General features: G+C 51.1%; 1 protein-coding gene across 1 annotated transcript; it reads left to right on the top strand.

Annotated features, from left to right (window-relative positions):
- Window positions 1-11,093: 11,093 nt before the first annotated feature.
- GP9 (glycoprotein IX platelet) lies at window positions 11,094-11,662 on the top strand. The gene has a single exon (XM_007531645.3). The coding sequence runs from the start codon at window positions 11,094-11,096 to the stop codon at window positions 11,637-11,639; it is 546 nt and encodes a 181-aa protein (XP_007531707.1). The 3' UTR covers window positions 11,640-11,662.
- Window positions 11,663-16,537: the final 4,875 nt, after the last annotated feature.

Genomic DNA, 16,537 nt, shown 5'->3' with positions numbered 1-16,537 from the left:
GGTCCAGGAGGTGGTACAATGGATAAAGTGTTAGACTCTCAAGCATGAGGTCCTGAGTTCAATCCCTGGCAGCACATGTACCTGAGTGATGTCTGGTTCTTTCCCTCTCCTCCTATCCCTCTCATAAATAAATAAATAAACAAATACTTTTAAAAATTCAAAAGAAAAAAATGGAAACAATGGCTGCAAGGAGCAGTGCATTCGCCAAACCTCAGCAATAACCCTGCTGGCAATCAAAACAAAAACAAACAAAATATGGGAGTCGGGCGGGAGCGCAGCGGGTTAAGCGCAGGTGGCGCAAAGCGCAAGGACCGGCGTAAGGATCCGGGTTCGAGCCCCCAGCTTCCCACCTGCAGGGGAGTTGCTTCACAAGTGGTGAAGCAGGTCTGCAGGTGTCTGTCTTTCTCTCCCTCTCTCTGTCTTCCCCCATCTCTCTCCATTTCTCTCTGTCCTGTCCAACAACAACGACAACAACAATAACTACAACAAGAAAACAACAAGGGCAACAAAAGGGGATAAATAAATAAAATAAATTTTAAAAAACCAAAAAAATAAATAAATAAAGATCTGTAAAACAGTGCTACTCTCTACCCCCTGCCCCCCCAAAAAAAGTTTGCTGCCAAGGAACCCCAATCTAACCCACACTGAGCGTCTCCTTGACTATTTGCGACATCTTCCCAACCAGTACAAGTATGGACTTAGTATTTTTCTTAAAATCGGTTCACTTTTCAATTCATGGAAATTACTTTAAGAAGAAAATTTTACATGCTCTCGCTGGACAAACTGTTTTCCCTTGCCAGTCAGGGAAGGTAACATAACAGTTAAGTGACAGAAACTGCAAAGGTGTTGTCAACTTCTAGCCAGGTGGGTTCGTGGACCCTGAGGGGCCAAGCAAGGTCAACAGCCCTGTACACAGGGCTGGAAAGATGAGGAGGAGAGCCTCGCCAAGGCAGACTGTCATCCTTTTAACAAAACAAAATAAAATGCCACAAATCTTCAGCAGCCCAGGAGGTGCCAAAGGGTCCTGAGTTTGATCCCAGGATAGCATGTGGCAGTGATGCTCTAGCCCCCCCCTTTCAAAGGAATGAACAGATCTTTTAAAATAGAAACACAAATCTCTAGCAACAGGGCAGGTGAGAGGGACACCCTGTATGTGACTGGTTGACCCAACCGAGACCTTACCAGGCTCTAGGTGATGCCCTCTATGCAACTGACTCCATCAATCTCATGGTCCTCAGAGGAGGTGAGTTCTGTTACCCGCCCCTAGTTTTCAGATAAGGAAACTGAGGCAGAAAGAGGCTGAGGCTACTGCCTAGCCTCACAGCATTAGTAGCAAAGCAAGATTTGGAAGACAGGCAGGCTGGCCCAGAGATCAGCCCCAAGTAACTTTCAGAGAGATGGGAGTCTATGCAAAACTAGTTACTAGGGTCCTGATGGAGGGGTACCCCATGTCCTCTGATAAGCAAGTATGCTGGGTGCTAATAATATTTATGTATTTATTTACTATTTGCCAGCGGGGTTGTCATTGGGTTTGGCACCTACACAATGACTCTACCATTTCCAGTGGCTGTTTGTTCTTTTTTGATAGAAGATGAGAGACAGAAAAGGGGGTGGGGACACCTGCAGCACTGCTCCACCGCTCATGACGCTTCCCTTCCATAGGTGGGGACTGGGGGCTTGAACCTGCACTGTAAACAGCATTTAGTACACTTCCCTGTGGGTTCCAGAGTCTCTCTGGGGAACTGCTGGGCCCAGGGCAGAGCGAGAAGTAAATAGCAGTGCCACTAACTCCACTGGGGCAGCACGTCAGAGAGGGCTTCCTGGAAGAGGACACAGAACGTAGGAGAACAGAGTTTATTCTGCGTGAAATGGGAAGCCAAGAGGGTATTAAAAGAAAAAGAAAAGGCAGTAGCAGAACAGGGGAGAAGTGGGTGAGCTCTGGAAATATCCGGGGGAGCTGAGATGACAGGACAGTGAGTGGGAAGAAACCCGTGAAGGAGTTTGTGAGTGGGGATTGGAGGGGTATGTGGAATTAAAGAGGGCTGCTGACCGGCTGTAGTCTGACAGGAATGATCCAGTAAAGAGTAACCAGATGGTGAGAGAAAAGGGAGAGCTGCAGAAGGTGTGTGCTGGAACAGGAAGACAGCATGGAATTCAGAACACAAAGGCAGGGCCACAGAGAAGCACAACCAGTAAAGCACACACGTTACCACGCCTTGAGGACCCAGGTTCGAGTCCCTGGTCTCCACTTGCAGGGGGAAGCTTCATGAGCAGTCGAGCCGACTGCAGGCATCTTTCTCTCTCCTTCTCACATCCTATTTCTATCTTTATCATATTTTTCAGCGGCCACTCACAGGAATGCTCATCTCACATTGTAAGGGTCTGAAGTTAGGGCACAATGTGACTCATGGTTCTCGGTTCAAAGTCTCTTCTCGGGAGTCGGGCGGTAGCGCAGCGGGTTAAGCGCAGGTGGCGCCAAGCGGAAGGATCCAGGTCGGAGCCCCCGGCTCCCCACCTGCAGGGGAGTCGCTTCACAGGCGGTGAAGCAGGTCTGCAGGTGTCTGTCTTTCTCTCCCCCCTCTGTCTTCCCCTCCTCGCTCCATTTCTCTCCATCCTATCCAACAACAACAGCAATAACAACAACAATAATAACTATGATAATAAAACAAGGGCAAAAAAAGGGAATAAATAACATAAATATTAAAAAAATTAAGTCTCTTCTTTAGCACACCTCACTGAATGTGCCCAATCTCATCTGCTTAACGTCTCATGAGGCCCCAAATCAAAAGCACAGACAGGGCAGCGCTCCTCCCAGAAGGCTGAGAGGAACTGTGTGCCTGCCGCCAGCATCCTGCTCCACTTTGTCTTCGAGTCAGCAAAGGCAGAGCACAGCCCTTCTCAAACTCGGAAGCTCTTTGACTTTCCCCCCTGCCCAAACCCACGTCCTCACTTGCCAGCAGCCAGAGAGAGCCGTCTGCATTTCCTGGTCCATGCTCAGAACAGGTCCTCCTAAAGAAATCTTTCTGAGAGTAGGCTATGCCACTCAACAGCACAGCACAGCAGCGAAGCTCATTGAATGAACCAGTGCGGGACCTGGGCACCTCACCCACCGCGTCTTCTAGCAGGACCTTCTCACACTGTAGCAAGACAGGTGTATGCGCAAGGCCACAGGTAGGTTGGTGGGTTTGGTGCCAGGAGCACGTCAGCTGGAACACAGATCTGAAAAGGCAGAGACTTAAACAAAGGAGAATTTCATCTGTTTCTCGGAGAAAAGTGCAAAGCGGAGATTCCAAACTGTCAAGGTTTCCTTCTCCTTCCTTCTGCTTGCCCTTCAGCTGTGGCTACATACACTGGCTCAATATGACTTCCACAGCCCCTGCAACCAGCACAAGCCAGCACTTCATTTTTTCCTCTTTTCCGAGTGGCCCATGCTCGCTCATGTCACCGCACCTAAAGGCAAAGAAGGGTGGCGAGTATTGTCTTCAGCTCACAGGCCACAAGTCCAGCTCCTGTTTCATTAGTGTGAAAAAAGGGGCGAGTGAGGACTGGGGACCATGCTCACCCCTAAGTCAGCCTGTGAAGCAGGACACAGGGACAGTGACAGCTGGGGAAATAGCTTGGCTTGTTAGAGGCCCACCCAGGGAGGCGCCTTATGCCAGAGCTGAACAGTGTTTGGTTTTCTTTCTCTCTCCCTCCTTGCTCGTTCTTTTTCATAATAAATAATTAAAATGTTTTAATTTTAAAAAGGGGAGTGGGTGGGGGCCGGGTGGTATCGCAGCAGGTTAAGCGCACATGGTGCAAAGCTCAAGAAGGATCCTGGTTTGAGCCCCCAGCTCCCCCCTGCAGGGGGGGGTCGCTTCACAGGCGGTGAAGCAGGTCTGCAGGGTTCTTTCTCTCCCCCTGTCTTCCCGTCCTCTCTCCATTTCTCTCTGTCCTATTCAACAACAATGACAGCAATAACAACAACAATAATAAAAACAATGATAAGCAACAAGGGCACCAAAGTAAAAACCCTGGGTTGAGGGTGAGGGTGGGTGTTCGGTTTCATGGGGGTGGGGGGGAATGGAACACAGTCTTCTGGTGCTGGGAATGGTGTTTATGAACACTCCAATCAATCTGTAGTCATATAAATCACTGTTTAATCAATATGAGAGGAGGAAATTGAATGTCTCAAACTGTTAAAATCACAGGCTGAGTCTCTTTAATACACAGGCCGGGTCTTTGATATGTTGACTCTCTGAAAAGCTTAGACCAGGGAGAACAGAAGCAGCCAGTGGCACAGCTATATGCAAATACTGCCAAAGGACATAAATTATGCTGGTGTTGTGTATGATACAGCAAATCCTAACAAAGGGATATTTCAAAGTTAACCCAATTGCCAAATAATGTGATTATAGCAATAACTATCTGTTGCCTTCTTAAACCCTAAGACAGCAGGAATCTCCCGCTTCCTCTATAAAGCCTGTATTTCCCCAGTCGTGGAACCTCTAGGGTGGGGCTCACTCTCCTGCATGCTTCTCTCAATTCATAACAACTGATATTGGATCTGCCGATGCCAACCTAGTCAACACAACAAGTATCACCTCAGCATGCTTCACCTCAGACTATGTCCAGAGACATCAGACATGGAATGTCAATCCTTCAGCCTCATTACTCGGGTGAGACCTTTCCTTTCATAGTATTCTCTAACTCCATTCCAGGTGGTTCACTTCCTAACAAAGTCCCAAAAACCTAGATATAGACCAGGTTCCGTAAGATAGAGCATATGCTCACATGTATCCATAAATTAGGGCAAAATATATACCTGAAGCAAAAATGCACACTAGTCTATAATGAGCCAGTATAAAATGCATAATCAAAGTGTGTATTTAGACTTAGATACCCTCCTCACCCACTTCCTATGACAGTTCCCTCACTCACTCCAAAGCTAATCTCATCAAAGCAAGGACTGCAAAAGCTGAATAAGGGCAAGAGACTGGCAGACTTTAACAATGACTCTTTAGTCACTATCAGGCCACCCCATCAGCTGGGGCCCTAATAGGGGAGTTCTGAGATTCCTAGACAGACATGATGGACCTAGACCTCGAATAAATCCCTTTCTCCATTGTTACCAGTCATTCCTATCAGGAACAACACAATAGACCCCTTTATGGGCCCCCATAGGACCTTGCCTTCAACTTGGATCAACAATGGTAGAGAATGTTCCATCCTCTGAAGGGAGGATGGACAACATACTCTATGCTACACCTGAGGAAGATGGTTCCTGATATGGGGGCAGCTTGGAACGTTCCTACTCATGACCACAGAATGTGAGCTCAGATCTACAGGGATGCAGAGGTCACATAACCTCCTAAGCTGAATATGGGCCCCAGATCACATCAAATCGATGGGGTTTACAGTCAACAATATTTATACCCCTTTCCCATATTAGGGAGCTACTCTCTTCCCTGACCCAGCTCTCTGGTTCTTCTGCCAGCCATGACATCATCTCCCCAGAAAATAATTAGGATCTACCTGCGTATCAGATTTCAGGCGCAGGAAAAAAAAAAAAAAAAAAACACTAGTATAGCCACAGGCCCTTTGGAATATAACTAAAATATACCTACTAGCTATCTACAAAACAGAGACCACACACCCCCCAACTCTTCATCTTCACTATTCCTCTGCCTTTAGGCCCATGATTGGTCAACAATTTTTTTGGCTTTGTATGTTAACTCTCTTTTCAGCCACCAGGTTCCAGATGCCAGCATGATGCCGACCAGACTTCCCTGGACAGACAACCCCGCCAATGTGTCCTGGAGTTCTGATTCCCCAGAGCCTTTCCCCGATAGGGAAAGAGAGAGGCAGACTGGGAGTATGGATCGACCTGTCAACGCCCATGTTCAGTGGGGAAGCAATTACAGAAACCAGACCTTCCACCTTCTGCATCCCACAATGACCCTGGGTCCATGCTCCCAGAGGGATAAAGAATAGGGAAGTTTTCGGGGGAGGGGATGGGATACGGAGGTCTGGTGGTGGGAACTGTGTGGAGTTGTACCCCTCTTATCCTATGGTTTAGTCAATGTTTCCTTTTTATAAATAAAAAATTTAAAAAAGAAATTGTACCCACATGTCAATACTGTACTGTAAACCATTAATCCTCCAATAAAATGATAAAAATAAAAATGGAGGGGGTGGGCACTGGAGCACCCAGGTAGAGTACACACACTGCCGTGGGCGAGTGCCTGAGTTCGCACTCTCAGTCCCCGCCGCAAGGAAGAAGCTTCACAAGTGGTGAAGCAGTGCGTGTCTCTCTCTCTCTATCTCCCACTGCTACTCAACTTCTGTCTCTATCAAAAATAAAAACTGACGGTGATAAATAAGGCCCCCGGCCAGGTAGCTCGGTAAGGTCAGAGGTGAGCTGGAGCAGGTGCACCCAGATAGGGGCACTGAAATGGAGAGGCGGTGTCAGGGAGTGGCATGCACGGACTGGGACTTGGGAATAAACCACTGCTGGTTAGGCCCAGTCTGTGGGACTGTGGGGCCAGCTACCAGGATGGAGCTGAGGGCAGGGCCACAAAGGAGAAAGAGACCTATGAACTGTGAGGACAGGGGACCAAAGGGCCGTGCGTGTGGACACTGCAATTGAGAGCAGGAGGGCAGGCTCACTGTGTGAGGGAAGCAGGCGGAAACAGGAGATCTGGAACTGGCGGCTAGAGGGGACTCACCAGGAAGCAGCGTGAAAGGCCAGAGTCCCGCGGGGAAGCCGGCTTCTTTGTCTAGAAGCAGAGGAGCTGTCAGAGGAAAAGGTCGGAGTAAACCCTGCTTGAGTGTGGGAACACAGCCGAGGCAGAGAGTGGGGTCACAGAGCAAGGGCCGGGCCAGGGAGAGAGTCCATCAGTAGTGCAACAGACTTTCATGCCTGAGACACTGAGAGCTCCCGATTCAGAGCCCAACACCACCTTAAGCCAGAGCTGAGCAGTGCTTTGTTAAGAAGAAGAAGAAAAAAAAAAAAGTGGAGAAGAAGGACACAGAAAGAAGCGCACATAGTACGAAGTGGAAGGAACCATTCAAGGATTCTGGTTCAAGCCCCCGGCTCCATACCTGCAAGGGGGTCGCTTCACAAGCAGTGAAGGTGAAGCAGGTCAGCAGGAGTCTGTCTTTCTCTCTCCCTATCTTTCCCTCCTCTCTCAATTTCTCTCTGTCCTAACCTATAAAAAGAATTGAAAAAATAGCCACCAGGAGCAGTGAATCCGTAGTGCGGGCACTAAGCCCCAGCAATAATCCTGGAGGCAAAAAAAAAAAAAACAGTCTGCAGAGGCAGGTATGGAGAATGCCTTAGTTTCCCCGCGGGGAAACCACGTAGTAAACCAGGTTAGCCAACATGGGCAGCCTGGGAAGGGACCCCTCTCCCTCAGGATGCTAGAATAACCGCCTCCTCCAAGCCCACACAAACGGCTGTCCACCCCAGATAAGTGGAACAGGGCGTGCCCTTTATGCCCAGAGATCCCTTAAATAAAAGATGTCGTGTTCATAGAAAGGAGCCACCCTGAATGCTGGTGTCACGCTGGGGGAGAGACATTCCAGGAGCACGGAGGCCCCGTGTCACCCTCCTTGGGTCAGGAGAAAAAGGGTGGCGGTCTTGTCTAATGCTGGAAGTGAGCAAAAAAAAAAAAAAAAAATTATTACATTCTTCCTGCTCATCTAAACAAGCACATTTTTCTACACGAAAAATGATTTCTTTTTTTTAATTTTTAAAAATATTTATTTATTCCCTTTTGTTGCCCTTGTTTTATTGGTGTAGTTATTATTATTGTTGTCATCGTTGTTGGATAGGACAGACAGAAATGGAGAGAGGAGGCGAAGACAGAGAGGGAGAGAGAAAGACAGACACCAGCAGACCTTGTGAAGCGACTCCCCTACAGGCAGGGAGCTGGGGGCTTGAACCAGGATCCTTACTCCAGTCCTGTGCTTTGCACCACATGCGCTTAACTCACTGTACTACCACCCGACTCCCAAGAAAAAAGATTTCTTATCTGGGTAGTTTTTTTTATCAGGGCTCAGACTTGGGCCCCACACCTGGCAAGGCACACACCCTACCTGCCAAGCTATCTCTCCACCCTAAGAGTTTGTTGATGATGTTTTCCAACCCTACGGGGGGGGGGGGGGTGGAGCAGGAAGCTGCTGAGAGCAGCCACTGTGGCAATGGAACCCTTGGATTCCTCCAGAGATAATATGGGCCTACTACCCCACTAGGGCAAGACTGAAACAGCCTGGGGATATGGATCGACCTGCCAACACCCATGTTCAGCGAAAAAGCAATTGCAGAAGCCAGAACTCCCACCTTCTGCACCCCCAAAATAATTTTGGTCCATAATCCCAGTGGGGTAGAAATGATAGGGGGAAGATGACCAGAGGGCTCTGAACTCCAACTCCATCAGCACGCCGAGAGAGAAGAGGAGAGAGGGAGGGACATTTGGAGGGAGTCACAGGTGTCTGTGACTTACAGAAGAGAAGACGGGACCATTAAAAAGTGGGTGGATACACACACACACACAGAGAGAGAGAGAAATATAGACAGGTAATTTTAGAAATAGTAGTTCACCCATATCTGCAACCTTAAGAGAACTGCTGTAGTATACAATGAAAGGATACGGGATACAGAACTCTGGTGGTGGGACCAGTGTGGAATTGTACCCATTATCTTGTAATTTTATAAGTCAACATAAAATCACTAACAAAATGTAAAAAAAAAGATAACATGGGCCTAGACCTCTGACCACACCCATTGGGAACATCATTATAAGCCTTTTTAAAGGCATATTCAGGACTGTACTCTCACTATGAACTAGCAATGGTAGGGGCTGCCCCACTCTCTGAAGGGAAGCTCAGTCATCCTACTCTGCCACTCGAGGAAACTGGTTCTGAAATGAGTGCAGAATGTTCCCAACTGTGACTATGGTCTGTGATCTCAGTCTGACAGGGACTTAGAGGTTGTACAGGCTCCAATGCTAAATATGAATAGATAGGGGCCCCAGGTTAGATCATTGTGGTTAACAGTTACTTACATTTATATATCTTCTCTTTCTTTTTTTTGCCTCCAGGGTTATGACTGGGGCTCAGTGCCTACACTATGAACCCACTGCTCCTCAAGGCCATTTTTTCCATTTTTACTTGATAGAACAGAGAGAAATTGAGAGAGGAGGGGGAGATAGAAAGGGGGAGAGAAAGGTAGACACCTGCAGACCTGCTTCACCACTTGTGAAATGACCCCCCTGCAGGTGGGGAGCCGGGGGGCTTGAACTGCTCGGGTCCTTGCGCTTAACCTAATGTGCTACCACCCATCCCATCCCATCCCCGCCGCTGTTTATATATCTTCTTCAAGTTTGCAAGCAACTCTCTGCCCTAATCCTGTTTCCTAGTTATACTCCCAAATCTGACACCTTCTTCCCAGATAATGTTTCCGGTCCACCCTTCATATCAAGCTCAAGCAAGCATTATTAGGACATAGGCTCCTAGGAATGTTCCTAAAATAGACTTCCTAGTTTCCTTCTACTCTAAGGTCCCTACTTTCATCTGCTCTACTCCTGTTCTTTGGTTCCTGTTCATTAAATATTTTGTCCTGCTTTCCAGCTTATTATATTCCAGCCATCAAAGTCCAGATGCTACTATGATTTCATCCTGACTTCCCTGGGCAGACAACCTCACCAATGTGTCCCGGAACCTCTCCAGAGCCCTACCCCAACTAGGGATAGAAATAGGCTAGGGGTGTGGATCCACCTGCCAATGTCCATGTCAAGCAGTGAAGCCCCAACTGTGAGGCAGGCAGGCAGCACAGGAATCGTTGGTCCATTTTACAGACAAGGAAAACCAATTTGGGGTACAACTGGCAGAGCCTTGATAATCCCCAGCACAGGGTTCCCTGAGGCTGACGGAAGCACAGGCAGTACAGTGGGGTGCCCTGTGGCTCCCCCTTTCATAAACTGACAGATTGGGGCCATGGCCCTGGGATCCTGAGAGATGGGCCTCCAGGGCTGCACTCAGGGATAAGCTCAGCTACACTCACCACTTCCTTCCTCCCTCTCAAATATGCCACCAACGTTGCGTTGCCTCGGAGAGAGCAGTCACCACGGCCCCAACCAGGACGGATCAGGTCACAGAAGGGGCTGCCCCAACAGAAGTCCTCACAGGTAAGTGGCCCAGCACCAGCTCCCACTCCAATCACATCCTTTCGTGCACCCCCTACCCCCCAGTGGGGACAAGGTCTGGCAGGGGGACAACAGGCGACCAGGGGCCAAGTCCTGCCTCCGACCCAACTTCAGCTCTTGCCTCTAAGGATGGGGTCAGATGGGGCACTGGCTAGGTCCAGTCACCGGCGTAGTCAACGGCTGTTCCCGTGGCAGGGAGAGCCTGCCTTAGGAAGGCGGTAAGCCCTCACCTGCATTTAAGGCAATAAGCCCCCCACCCACACACACACACTAAGTCCTGGGGTGGGGGGGAGACAGTGAAGCAGGCACATGACAGCTCAGGAGATGAAGGTGCCTCTGGTGTCCAACACAGGCTGCTGGACGGCCCTGCACAAGTCACTGTCTCTCGGGGTCTCGGCGTCTCCAGCTTGGGGCGAGAGCGTAGCTCAGTGGCTCTCCAGATGGAGTCTCTTTCTGGGTTTCCAGCCCCACCTCAGTGCATGCACCCAGCGGTTTTCTACCTAAGTATCCCATGAGCTCACCTGGCCTTGGCCCAGTTGCTTGGAACTGAGCTTATGGGGGCAGGGAGCAGTGTGGGGATCCACTGAAAGGTCCTTTCCCTTCCCCGGCTCCGGGGGGCTGGGGCCAGGGTCGATGATAGGCTCAGGAGACCCCTCCTCCCCAAGGAGGCTCCCCCCACCACGGCCACCCTCCCCGTCCGTCCTGCCCTGTGCCCTGTGTACACACGAAGGGCTGGACGAGTCGGCCTCCTTCAGCTGCCACCCTAGCTCACCGAGGATGAAGCGGAGGCCTGAAACGGGCAGGGAATGCCAGGTCTCGGGGTTCCCACTGGCTCAGGGATGGGGTGCCGGCTGTCGGGGGCTCTCCCTCACCTGCCGGCCACTCTCCCCACAGTCAAGCAGCCTGATGTCTGTCTGGGGAGTGCTGCTCCTGCTCTGGGTCACCGCGGAGGCCATCACGGGCTGCCCTGCCCCGTGCACCTGCAAGGCCCTGGAAAGCATGGGGCTGTGGGTGGACTGCGCGGGCCGGGGGCTCACAGCCCTGCCCGCCATACCTGTGCACACGCGGGTGCTCCTTCTGGCCAACAACAGCCTGCGCTCCGTGCCCCCGGGCGCCTTCGACCACCTGCCCGGGCTGCGCGGCCTGGATGTGACACACAACCCCTGGCACTGCGACTGCAGCCTCACCTACCTGCGCCTCTGGCTGGAGGACCACGAGCCCGAGGCCCTGCACCTCGTCCGCTGCGCCAGCCCCGAGCGCGCCACCGCCACTCGGCGGCCCCTGGGCGAGCTGACGGGCTACGAGCTGGGCGGCTGCGGCTGGCGGCTGCGCACGTCCCCGGGCCACCCGGGGTTCTGGTGGGATGTGGCCTTGGTGGCCGTGGCCATACTGGGCCTGGCTCTCCTGGCTGGGCTGCTGGGCGTCACTGCGGAGCCGGAGCCCCGGGACTGAGTCGAGAAGCCCCAGGCCCAGCCCCGGGGCAGGGAGGCAAGTGCCGGGCGCCCCCCGCGCCTCGCCAGGGCCAGGCGGCTGCCCCCCCCCCCCCCCGGCTCCAAATAAAGCGGCTGTGCAGCCACTGATGGGAGCGAGCTCAGCGGTGTCGGAGTCTGGCTCCTTGCGGGGACCTGCGCGCGTTCTGCCAGCATCAGACGCACATGGGGATTCTCTGTCCCCAGTGTCCTCACGCAACGACCAGGCCACCTCTGCCCTCAGTCACCCCAATGCCACGCTCTCTGGACGTCCAGGCCCTTGCGTGGGGTCCGTCTGCTCAGCTCCAGGCCTTGGGTCCTTCCCCTCCCACCCGTCAGGGCGGGCGGCACAAAGCACCGCCGGGGGATCCGGACCCAGGAGGGGTGGGCGTCCGGGAGGAGAGGGGCTTGCGGCACAGCAGAGCGTCGTCCGTGTCGTGTTGCATCCCGAGGTGCCACGGAGTGCTGCCGAAGGGCGGCGTGCGCCCGGGCTGCCAATGAGCCTTTCTGGGCAAACAGAAGCCCAGCGCTGTCAGCACCGCCCCGCCTCGCCCCCGGGGGGGGGGGGTCGTCACTCCCCCGCCTCCAGGGAGCCACTGAGGCCGCAGGCTGCGGTCTCTGCTGAAATGCCACCGAATGGCAGAACCCTCTGTCGTAGAAGGCCCTTTGTGAAGCGGTGGCAGCCACTCTGAGGGCGACAGGTGAGCGGTAGAGTTGACCCCGAGCCAGGGTCAGAGCGTGGCTGCCACACCCGAGCCACCCGCAAGAGTGCGCACCCGCAAGAGTGCGCACGCGCAGACCTACCGGCGGCGGCGGCGGCGGCGGCGGCTGGCACGCCAAACAAATGTGCGCACGCGCAGACCTACCACAGCGGCCGCGTGCTCAGACACGTGGCCTCGCCCGGCCTGCGGGCGCACGTGTGCAGCCGTGTGCATAGGTGAGGTCTCCCGCAGTGAGCGGGCGGGCCCTCCGCCTCCAGCCCCGGGCGGCATCCGTGTTGATGGGGCGAATTACGGGGGGATTGCCCGCAGTGTCCAGAAAAGGGCTTGACACAGCCCTGTGCATGTGCCGGAGTGGAGGGGGATGTCTGCATTCAGCGCTTCCCGAGTTAGGGGGCAGCACCCGCTGGCCTGGGAGTTGGGGGACGGCACTACTGGTCTGCTCATAGACCTTTCCTGGGCACTCACAGATACCGACATGTGTCCGCCAAAAATTTTACTACGTTTTATGGAAATTTATTATAAGCATATGGAGATTTTTTTAAATATATATATATTATTTTTATTTTTTGGTCTCTAGTCACTGGGGCTCGGTGCTGGCGCTGCAAACCCACCGCTTCTGGAGGTCATTCCCACCCACCCCCTCCCCTGCGCATTTTATTAAACAGGACAGAGAAATTGAGAGGGCTGGGGGAGCTAAAGAGGGAGAAAGATACCTGCAGACTTGCTTTGCTGCTTGTGAAACGACCCCCCCACCCCCGCAGATGGGGAGCTGGGGGCTCGAACCGGATCCTTGTGCTCAGTACTACGTGCACTTAACCATGTGTGCCATCACCCGGCCCCAGCACATGATTTTAAAAGTACTTATTTCATATGCAGGAGATTGGCATTCACCTGAGGGAAGGAGAGAGCTCCGGTGGCTTCTCTCCTTCCCTCAGGTGAATCCCAACCTCTCTCCTGCATATGAAATAAATACTGGCTGAGCTGTGTTCCTAGCCTCACCTGTATTTCTTTCTGAACTTGGCTCCTCCCTGCATAGTGGGGATTATTGTGAGATCTGGCCAATTAGCCCCGTTTTGAACAATATCTGACAGAGGGAGAAGGATCCCACATTCTCCACAAACAGTGCTATAGGGGATAGCCTGTAAACGGTGGCACTGGACCACCTGTTCTCAAAGTGGGGTTCCAGGAACCCAGTAGTGCCTGAGATTCTTGCGGTAGAGCTACAAATTCAAAAACTAGCTTTATAGCACAGATACTCTTAAGTTTTGGGTTTTTTTTTTTTTTTTTCATCCTCAAATTAAAAACCCCACTTAGGGCCAGCAAAATCGCTCACCTGGGACAGTGCACATGCCATGTGTGCCACCCAAGCTTGAGCCTCCAACTACACTGAAGGGAGGCTCAGGGCTGTGGTGTCTTTCCCGTCTTTCTCAGTGTCTCTTTGTCTCTCTGTGTCTGAAAAAGTCAGCCTGGAGCAGTGAAGCCCTTGACAACAACAACAAAAATAATTATCAAAGGGAACTTTCTAGAGCCCACATGCTGTGTGGTGTCCCAGTAAACTGACTGCAGGAATAGCCACTGGGACCCAGCTATCTTGATTAAGCCAGCCATTAAAGAGATTTGCAAAAATAGACAACACTTCTCATATTTTCGGTTGTTGTTATTGTTTTGGAATGTCTATTTTTTTAAATATTTATTTCCTTTTTGTTGCCCTTGTTGTTATTACTGATGTTGTTGTTGCTAGATAGGACAGAGAAAAATGGAGAGAGGAGGGGAAGACAGAGGGAGAAGAGAAAGATAGATACTTGCAGACCTGCTTCACTGCCTGTGAAGTGACTCCCCTGCAGGTGGGGAGCCGGGGCTTGAACCGGGATCCTTACCTCAGTCCTTGTGCTTTGTGCCACCTGCACTTAACCCGCTGCACTACTGCCTGACTCCCCAGAATGTGTCTATTTTTAATTGAATGTTTTTTGCTCACATCTGAATTTATCGTACTTCTGAATTAATTAGCACAAATACTTTTAAACTTTCTCAGCTGTATTTTCACATACAGTAAACTATTGATAGCTATAAGCCACATGCGTAGAGGCTTATCTTGGCTCTTAACAATCTTTTTTATTGTGAGAGACAAGAGCACCACTTTGGCATTTATGATGTCCTCTTTTGTTCTGCTTGTATGTGCTACTAGGGATTGAACCCAGTTCTCATGCATGTACTCTCCTCTGAGTCATCTCCCTGGTCCCAGGTCAATTTTAGTTTTTTCTGTCACCAGAGTAAAGCTCACTGTTATTTCTCCCACATAGTGACAGGGGAGGAAGCACATTATTGTCCTATTCCAGAAAAGTAATAAGGATTCATTTAGGGAGGGGCTGGACGGTAGTGTAGCAGGATAAGCGCACATGGCTCAAAGTGCATGGATTGGAGTTAGGATCCCAGTTCAAGCCCCTGGCTCCCCATCTGTGGGGGTGGTGGCTTCATAAGCGGTGAAGCAGGTCTGCAGGTGTTTATCTTTCTCTCCCCGTCTTCCCCTTCTCTCTTGATTTCTCTCTGTCCTGTCCAACAACATCGGTAACAACAATGGCAACAGAAATGGGAGGGATAGCTTCCGGGGTAGTGGACTCATGGTACAGGTACTGAGCCCCAGAGACGGCCCTGAAGGCAAAAAAAAAAAAAAAATCATTTATTTTATGGGAAGAGGGAACCAGACCACTTGTGCAGGGAATCAAACGCAGGACCTCAGGCCTACAGAACATGTGCTCTAGGCACTGAGCTTCCTCCCTGGGTACAAGAGAAGTATCTATCACAAAGGGTCAGGGGGGTGGTTCTGCAGTAGGGGGTTCACTTTCTATGTGGGAGGGCTGGGATTTTCTCCCCAACACCACATGGGATCAGTGAGGGTAGAGGAGGTGGGACCCCATGCCTTGACTTTCTTTTTCCTGATTAGTGAAATGGCTGAAATGGTAGATAATGGACCTGCAGGCTCTCCTATACAGATGGCCTGTGAGACACATTTTCCTCTCAAGGCCTAGTGAACTGCCCCAACTCCAAAGCTAAGGAGAGACGGTTATCAGAGCACCAGCAGAGGTGAACACCCCCCCACCCCCACCCCCACCACACACACGCCAGATGTACTGAGCACAGTCTGGGCTTGTAGCTGTCACTGGGGCATGGGTAAATTTCTGCTTCCTTAGTTTAGGTCTGTGCATGATCAGGAAACAATGGCCAGACATAATAACTTGAGCTGGCAAATGGAAGAGCACAACGCTTGCATGACTAAGGCTCCTAGTTTGCTCCGACTCTGCATGTCCCAGAGTGGAGCTCTGGCTTCTTTCATGTGAAATGTAAAGTGATTGGTAAATAAGTGTTAATGTAAGGGGGTTGGGGGACAGTTCACAAAGTAGAGCTGACACCGTCACGTGCAGGGGACCTTGGAGCCCCGAGATAACACACTGGAGCATCTGCACAAGAGAGGCATGATTCATGAGCAGCAGAGCAGTGCTGAAATCTCTCCTCCTACCTCCCTGTCTCCGTGTCTCACCACTGATCAAGAGAAAGAAAGAGAGGTACCGTTAGAACTGGAGGGACTGAATCAGTCAAGTTGCAATAATCCTGGTAGCGAAATAAAGATCGAAAAAATAAAATTCAGATTTTGGCTCAGGAGGCCTTAGTGGACCCTGGAATTCTGCATTTGTTATTCATGTACTTAATTTTTAAAATATGTATTCACTTTTTTTTAATATTTATTTATGCCGGTCCTTGGGCTTTGCGCCATATGTGCTTAACCCGCTGCGCTACCGCCCGACTCCCTGTATTCACTTTTTAAAGTGGTTTATTTACTTAGTGCAGAGAAGAGAGAATCAGAGCATTACTCTCTGCCACATACAGTGCTGGGGATTAAACTCGGGACCTCATGATTGACACCAGTGCTTTATCCACTAAGCCACTTCACAGGCTCCACATTCACTGGCTGTGTGTGGAGAAGTGACCTGCCCAAGGCCACACTAGTCAGGGTTGACCTGGGTCTTCTTTTATTTTAGTTTTGTGGAATTAGGGCCTCACACATGCCCGGTTTCACTTCTCTGGCCATGTTATTAATTCAGATAAGACAGAAAGGGAGGGACAGCATAGCACCAGATCTTCCTGTTGCCAAAGCACTTTTCAT

Source organism: Erinaceus europaeus, unplaced genomic scaffold, assembly GCF_950295315.1.
Source record: "Erinaceus europaeus unplaced genomic scaffold, mEriEur2.1 scaffold_538, whole genome shotgun sequence".
NCBI classification, from domain to species: Eukaryota; Metazoa; Chordata; class Mammalia; order Eulipotyphla; family Erinaceidae; genus Erinaceus; species Erinaceus europaeus.
The sequence above is the reverse complement of the archived record's forward strand: the minus strand, read 5'-3'. Positions and strand labels throughout refer to the sequence as shown.

Bases quoted from the DNA above. Each gene is read 5' to 3' on its own strand.
- GP9 (XM_007531645.3), top strand. From the start codon at position 11,094: ATGTCTGTCTGGGGAGTGCTGCTCCTGCTCTGGGTCACCGCGGAGGCC.